This window comes from Bos grunniens, chromosome 12 (genome assembly GCF_055505025.1).
Source record: "Bos grunniens cultivar Pamir isolate PY7600 chromosome 12, Bosgru_T2T1.0, whole genome shotgun sequence".
Lineage (NCBI taxonomy): Eukaryota > Metazoa > Chordata > Mammalia > Artiodactyla > Bovidae > Bos > Bos grunniens.
Window position 1 is genome coordinate 33100679 of NC_141176.1, and position 7754 is coordinate 33108432.

The 7754-nt window shown below is 49.1% G+C and overlaps 1 protein-coding gene across 2 annotated transcripts; it reads left to right on the forward strand.

Annotated features, from left to right (window-relative positions):
• The first annotated feature begins 1272 nt into the window (after positions 1 to 1272).
• GPR12 (G protein-coupled receptor 12) lies at positions 1273 to 4540 on the forward strand. 2 transcript variants are annotated; one of them, XM_086328499.1, is made up of 2 exons: positions 1273 to 1450; positions 2146 to 4540. In XM_086328499.1, the coding sequence occupies exon 2, from the start codon at positions 2161 to 2163 to the stop codon at positions 3163 to 3165; it is 1005 nt and encodes a 334-aa protein (XP_086184625.1). In that variant the 5' UTR covers positions 1273 to 1450; positions 2146 to 2160; the 3' UTR covers positions 3166 to 4540. The 2 variants fall into 2 exon arrangements, with proteins under 2 accessions (XP_086184625.1, XP_086184626.1); XM_086328500.1 differs by having other exon boundaries at positions 2153 to 4540.
• The last annotated feature ends 3214 nt before the right edge of the window (positions 4541 to 7754 follow it).

Consider the following 7754-nt stretch of genomic DNA (forward strand, 5'->3'; position numbering starts at 1 on the left):
TGCCAATGCAGAATCTGGGCTCCGCCCCAGAACCACTGGTTTGCAGTTGAGACCTAGGGTGCAGAGAGAGCTGGGGTGATCTTGCAGAGGCAGGGGTTGATTGACAGGAGAGGGGAGGAGCGGGGAGGAGGGGGAATCCTGGTGGGTGAGCCTGAAGGGCAGGAGTAAGGAATGACAGTGAGTTCAGAGGACAGATGGGGCGGCTAGAGGAGGATGCATCTGCAGGAAGGAGTTAGTTCTAGGGTCCTATGCCCTGAAGACCACCTTTATTCACATAGAAACTATTCCCCCCACCTCAGGGTAGAGAAAGGTATCTGGGGAAACCTTCACTGCTGATAGGGAAAGATCAGAGTATCACGCCTTTTCCTTCTCCCATTTTGAAAGAGAGACCATCTTTAAACTTAGGATCTCCCAGGTGCTCTGAATTTTGCATCCAGAGGAGACAGGCTCATAAAAGCAGATAGCCATCAGGTTTTCAATCTTAGAAACTATTGAATGTGTTCAAATGAAAAGATAAACTAACATTGCCACTTCAGTGCATCAATGAATTGGGTTTTGGCCGGCATCTGCTTCTGCAGGAAGTCTGTAAATGATTTCCATTGGAAAACACAGCTCGGGGAACACTTAATAAGTGCAATTTGATGATAATGACGATGATTCGCGTAGCAGCACCCTATATCCAGTGAAGAAAATATTCCCAAGGAATAGTGATTTAAAAAAAAAAAAAAGCTAGGTCCAGGACGCACCTAAGGAAGGGGGTCTCTTGGGGATCAGAACTGCAGTGTGGTCAACTGCAATTCCGAAAACAGCTGGCTGGATCAAAGACCCTGCTTCCCTAAACCTGCTCACCCCCGCCCCATCCCACCTGAACATCCTGAGTACCACCCTAGGCAGTTCTTTTGGGCGTGAAGGTAGCAGTTTAGGGAAAGGCATGGAGAAGCGGGCCCTGGAGACCGGGACGCCCCAGGGGGACCTCGGGAACGAAATGGGTCACGGGGCTCCGGGGCGGCGCTGTCCCGCCCCCGCGCCGTGCGAGCCCCGAGTGGGATGCGGGGCGGCGGCGGCCACCGTGACGCTGCAGTTCCTGGCGTCCGGCTCCTCTCGCTCGCACCCGGCGGTGGGGGGCTCTCCCCGCCCGCGCGCCCAGCGCAGCCCCGACCCGTGGGGCGCGCGCCGGCCTCCAGGGGCTTCGGCGGCGGCGCGCGCGGGGGCGGTGGCGCGCGCGGGCGGGGAGAGCGAGCGGCCGGGCGGGGAGAGCCGGGCGCGCGAGCCGAGCCCGTCGCTCACCTGCCGCCTCTGCTCACCTGGCGCGGAGCGCGCCCCCGCCCTCCCGGCCAGGCCCAGCGAGCGGCCGCCGCCCCTCGCCCCGCGGGTCCGCCGCCGACATGCGACCCGGGTAGCGCTTTGGGAGCAGCGGAGGAGCCCTCCCCCCCGGCCTGGGCGCACCAAGGTGACCCCCGCGATGTACCCGCGCCCTGTGGGTCCCCTCGCGTCCCCTCGCGTCCGCCGCGGTGCCTGGGCATCTGTCTGTCCGTCCGTGTCCACACCTCCATCGCGCGCGCCCTCCTTTCGTGGCTCTGCGGCGACTGCCCCGTGCGCACGGGGCGGCGGGGCGGGGTGAGGGGGAGCGGCCGGGACCCCCTTTGTTCTGGCTGGGGTGTGAATGTGCGCGCGCACCGGTCGCCTGGAGGGTGGGAGTTTTGAACGTTCCAGCGAGGATGGCAGCCCGACCCGGCTGGAGAGCTGTCGCCGCGGCGCGGTCCCCCCCACCCCCGCGGCAGTCCCGGTGCCAGGCGGCCGCTCGTTGGCGGCACGCGAGACACATTTTCACGTGTGTCCTCAGCACTTGAGCAAACAGACCGCCGCTGTCCCGCGTGTGCCTGCCCCGCTCGCGCACCTGTGTGCAAGTCCCATCCCGGGTGTCCCCCAGCGCCAAAACGGCATTTTTGTTGTGGTGGTGATGGTTTTAAGCCACGGAGACTTTGGCTTTTGTCGTATTTCTTACCAGGTTGTGATTTGGGAAGCTTGTGGCATTTGGGGGCAGTGTCTAAGTAGGGCTGGCTCGCTGTTGGTGTGGTTTTTGCATGATGTGGGATTGTCGCCCTGCCCTATCTCAACACTAAACAGCCTGTCTTTTCGTTGAAGAGGACAGGGGTTAAAATGAATGAAGACCCGAAAGTCAATGTAAGCGGGCTGCCTCCGGAGTTTGTAGATGCCGGTGCCTCCGGGAACATCTCGGCGGAGGTCTCCTCCCAGGTCCCTGTCCTGCAGCCGGAGCCGGAGCTGGTGGTTAACCCCTGGGACATTGTCTTATGTACCTCGGGAACCCTCATCTCCTGCGAAAATGCCATCGTGGTCCTTATCATCTTTCATAACCCCAGCCTGCGGGCACCCATGTTTCTGCTGATAGGCAGCCTGGCGCTTGCAGACCTGCTGGCCGGCATCGGACTCATTGTCAATTTCGTGTTTGCCTACCTGCTTCAGTCAGAGGCCACCAAGCTGGTCACCATCGGACTCATCGTGGCCTCTTTCTCTGCCTCCGTCTGCAGCTTGCTGGCCATCACGGTTGACCGCTACCTCTCCCTGTATTACGCCCTGACCTACCACTCAGAGAGGACGGTCACGTTTACCTACGTCATGCTCTTCATGCTCTGGGGGACCTCCATCTGCCTGGGCCTGCTGCCGGTCCTGGGCTGGAACTGCCTGCGGGACGAGTCCACCTGCAGCGTGGTCAGGCCTCTCACCAAGAACAACGCTGCCATCCTGTCCGTCTCCTTCCTCTTCACCTTCGCACTCATGCTGCAGCTCTACATCCAGATCTGTAAGATCGTCATGCGGCACGCCCATCAGATCGCCCTGCAGCACCACTTCCTGGCCACCTCGCACTACGTGACCACCCGGAAGGGGATCTCCACCCTGGCCATCATCCTGGGGACCTTCGCTGCTTGCTGGATGCCTTTCACCCTCTACTCCTTGATCGCTGATTACACGTACCCCTCCATCTACACCTACGCCACCCTCCTGCCCGCCACCTACAACTCCATCATCAACCCCGTCATATATGCTTTCAGAAACCAGGAGATCCAGAAGGCCCTCTGCCTCGTGTGCTGTGGCTGCGTCCCACCCAGCCTGTCCCAGAGAGCGCGGTCGCCCAGCGACGTGTAGCGGGCTCTCCACCTAGGAGGAGCCTGCGGGAATTTACCAAGCACTCCCACTGCCTGACCGGTCCGTTGAGATGCACTCCTTCCATCCTTTCTGCTGGAGTCTCTCTAGAGCCACAGGAGCACTTTGAAGCATTCACTTAGATGAGTTAAGTGATTGAAGTGAAAATAATGTCACCAGTGTTTTCACCTTTTTAAAAGCAATTGAGTTCTTTGCTCAATATTATTTTGTTTTATTTGGGATGGGTTTTTTTTTTTTTTAAGTATTTTATTTGAAGGCGGGGCTTATGCTTTTTTATTGTTTGGAGGATTGATATTGTCAGGGGAAAGGAAGGGGTGTAACATGGCCATGAAATTATAAAAGGTAAACTGGTCCCAGAGTTTTTACCTGGACTTTAAAATAAAACTGAATTATTGAGGAAATTGGAGAAAGTACTTTTTCCAGACCTTCTTTTTTAAAATGTCAAGGTAGATTTTTTTTAATGCTGCATGTATCTAACAGAATACAATCACTCTGAAGCCAATAGTCTATGTGATTATGTTATGGATTTTATTAACACGAACTGATTTTATTCACGTGAACTCAGTAGTGAATTACCAACACTGAAACGATAAACTCGTTTTTACTCATTCTTTCTTTACTTTCAGCAGTTGCTGTTCACAAGAATTATTTTGGTATTTCTACGCCTGTTGTTAACTCTTTCTGCATGGCTCCCTATGTCAGCTAGACCACTAGTTTCAAATGTTGCCATGTAAATCCAGAACCAGATGAGTCACTTTTCAATACAGTTTTTCAATATGACCTTCTAAAATGAAATATGAAATGTGTTGTGGTTTACGTACAAAGTAGGATTGATTAGGTATAACATGGTGGTTTCCTAAGCTACAGTCTGTGTTCAGGAAACAAAAGAAAAAAATTAGCATGTTCAAATTAGATTAAATTGATTTTAGTATATTCTGAAAAAATGAATCAATGTGAAGCTATCACAAAATATAAAAAGCATCACTTTTCCTATCTAAGAATGTATTAATAGTTTTTCTCGGTTGAACCAAATAGAATGAAATACTGTAGGCCAAGTATTTCTGATTCATACACTGTCTGTGGTGTCAGTGCATTTGAAACAGGTGGTCTTCTATTTTACCAATTAAGCTTGTGAATAAATAACATACATATCTGATTGTGATGTGTATCAGCTATATTCTGTACGTTTACAAGCAGAATGACCACGTGGCTGTTTATGAAAAGCTGAATTTGAATTCCTTTTCTTTTCACCAAAAAACAACTTAAATTCAATAAAAACTATATTTCCTGTTTTAAGAGAGTCAGGATTTAGTCCTGGAAATGACACAGAAAGATTCATTTTAAATATATCGTAAAACCGTTGTGTTTGACTGTCTTGTGTTAGCTCAGAGGATACTCTGGACACAGAAAACCTTGCCTCCAGTTGCAGTGTGTTTGTAGTTGTGGCTGTACAACCAGTGGGAGAATTTCTGGACAGCCCATCAATGTAGCCCATTCAGATGGTGGAAGACCAGTATTTCAGGGTCCCTGGGGAATCATTTGGAGAAGGCAATGGCACCCCACTCCAGTACTCTTGCCTGGAATATCCTACGGACAGAGGAGCCTGGTAGGCTGCAGTCCATGGGGTCGCTGGGAGTCGGACACAACTGAGCAACTTCACTTTCACTTTTCACTTTCATGCATTGGAGAAGGAAATGGCAACCCACTCCAGTGTTCTTGCCTGGAGAATCCCAGGGACGGGGGAGCCTGGTGGGCTGCAGTCTATGGGGTCGCACAGAGTCAGAAAGGACTGAAGTGACTTAGCAGCAGTAGCAGCAGCAGGGGAATCATTTGTAGTAAATTAACCTCTTTCGTCTGTCCCAAATGTTATGTTCACAGTGGTCTGAGGCCCTTCTAGCAGCCTGCAGGGCTGATACCATCTCTCCAGGGCCCCTTCTAATGCAGCCCAGGTGTGGATCAATCCTGCCTGAGTCCATGTAAAGGAGAGGGGTGGAAACATTGCAGAAATGGGAAAGGATTTTCAATACACATCGCTGGATGACGCATCTTAGCCTTTAAAAATCCATCAACACGTGACAGAGTTGGTAGGTTGAATGTGATGAGTCTGTTTTTCGTCACTTGAAAGTTAATCTCATCTCCATGGGAGAAGTGACTAAGGTAAGTTGGTTTCGACGTGGGCTGGGAAATATCCATAAAGAGATTTGAAAGCAAAAAATGGTGTTTTTGTAGAAATAGTGTTTGCCGTTTTCATATCTCTAAGAGTAATTATAACGATCGTAATAAGTATTGTTTTTCACCACATTAAAATGTGCTGGGCTTCATGCTGGGTGCTTTACCTGCTCTGCTAGCTTCACAAAAACACACATTTACAGTTAAGAAAATAGAGGCTCAGACAGGTGAAGAAATTTGTCTAAGGCCACAGAGCTTCAAGGGTAAAGCTGGGATCTGAATCCAGGTTTTCCAGAGTCCATGCCTGTCTCCCTTCCGCACGGGGCTGCTCTGATGCTGCCCTGAATACGAGGGAAATGATTTACAACGTGTGTTATTGTTTAGTTGCTCAGTTGTGTCTAACTCTTTGCAACCCCATGGACTGTAGCCTGCCAGGCTGCTCTCTCCATGGGGATTCTCCAGGCAAGAACACTGGAGTGGGTTGTCATGCCCTTCTTCAGGGGATCTTCCTGACCCAGGGATCGAACCTGGGTCTCCGGCATTGCATCTGGATTCTTTACCATCTGAGCCACCAAGGGAGCCACCTATGTTACTGTCACTAAAGTTTTAGTTCTATAGTTAAGACATAAAGCTTCCCTTTTAAAATTACATGGGATGGACTATCAATGTGGTCCTACCTAGGTGAAAGAGGCCTGTTTTTCTTTAGGTCTCTTCTTTGCTGAGCTTTTTCCCCATTTAGAGCCAAGCCCCCCACCTCCCCAGCCCCACCCCTTGCCCAGAGGCACACTGCAATGTTTTAATGCAAAGAGATGAGGGTACTCTTATTATACAGAGATTTCCCCTTCATTTACTATTTTAATCCTCCTATTATACCCTTACATCAGTATGTAATGGTCTTCTAAACACTAGTTAAGTGGCTGCTTTTGCCTCCTGTTTTTAAAACACCTGATTTCAGCTGAGATTTTTTTTCAATCAACTGTAATATGTTCTTATGATTTATTTTCAGTTGTGAAGATTTCTGGATGTTTATGTGGGGGGCTGTCTTCCCTCCTGGTACCTGGAGGCAGGGGGTTGGGTGATGCGGAGAGCACCTTTTTCAGAAACCTAAATGAAACAGCCGCATTCACGAAGGGAAAATTCCTCTGCTGACTTGGCAGGCAGGATTGATCTTGGAGTCCTGCAAAATTTAAAGCAGGATTTAAATATGTTTAAAAGAGAAAATGTCCCTCATAGCTCAGTTGGTAAAGAATCTGCCTGCAATGCAGGAGACCCTTGTTCAATCCCTGGGTTGGGAAGATCTGCTGGAGAAGGGATAGGCTACCCACTTCAGTATTCTTAGGCTTCCCCTGAGGCTCAGCGGGTAAAGAATCTGCCTGCAATACGGGAGACCTGGTTTCAATCCCTGGGTTGGGAAGATCCCCTGGAGAAGAGAAAGGCTACCCACCCCAGTACTCTAGCCTGCAGAATTCTGCAGAGTTGGGCGTGACTTTCACTTTCAGTGCCAATAAAAGTATTTTGGAGCCATAGTAAACTTTTTGTTTTTAGAGAATTGCTGAATTCATTATTAAAATAATGATTGATTTTATTTCTTGATAGCATATAGATCATTTATTAGGACAACTTACGATTTCAAATTTAAAATACATATTAAATAAGTGACTATGATGGTATTGTATTGACCATTTATGTTTCCACTTTGATCAAAGCCCAGTGTAATAAAGGGACAGATGGCCTTCTTGTCCCATTTGAAGAATGGGATGATTATCAGATGGTTTTGCTATCTGATTGGAATCTTAAAATCTGATTAGAACTTTTAGAATCATCAAATTTAGTTTATATACATCAAGAAAGTAAAAACATAGCTTGAATTAGCAGACAGATATACTGTCCTCTGGCAGACAATGCAGAAAAAATCCTGATAATTTTGACTAGGGTGGCGCTAGTGGTAAAGAAGCCACCTGCCAATTCAGGGGACATAAGAGACGTAGGTTCAATCCCTGAGTAAGGGAGATGCCCTGGAGGAGGGCATGGCAACCCACTCCGGTATTCTTGCCTGGAGAATCCCATGGACAGAGGAACCTGGAGGGCTACGACCCATAGGGTCATAAAGAGTCAGACACTACTGAAGCGACTTAGCACACTCGCAATTTTGACTAGGGATCTTCAAATTTTAAATATTTGAAAGATATACAAATTACCTGAGACTTGTTAAAATGCAACTTCTCCTTCAATAGGTCTGGGCCATCACCCAATTTCCAGCAAGTTCCCAGGTGATACTGATGGTGATGCTGATGGTCTGCAGTCAATGCTTTGAGTCACAAGGATAACTGTCCCATCTCTAGCATCCTTTCAAAAAGTCTATAAACTTCTGATAAGAATGAATGCTTTAAAATATACATCAG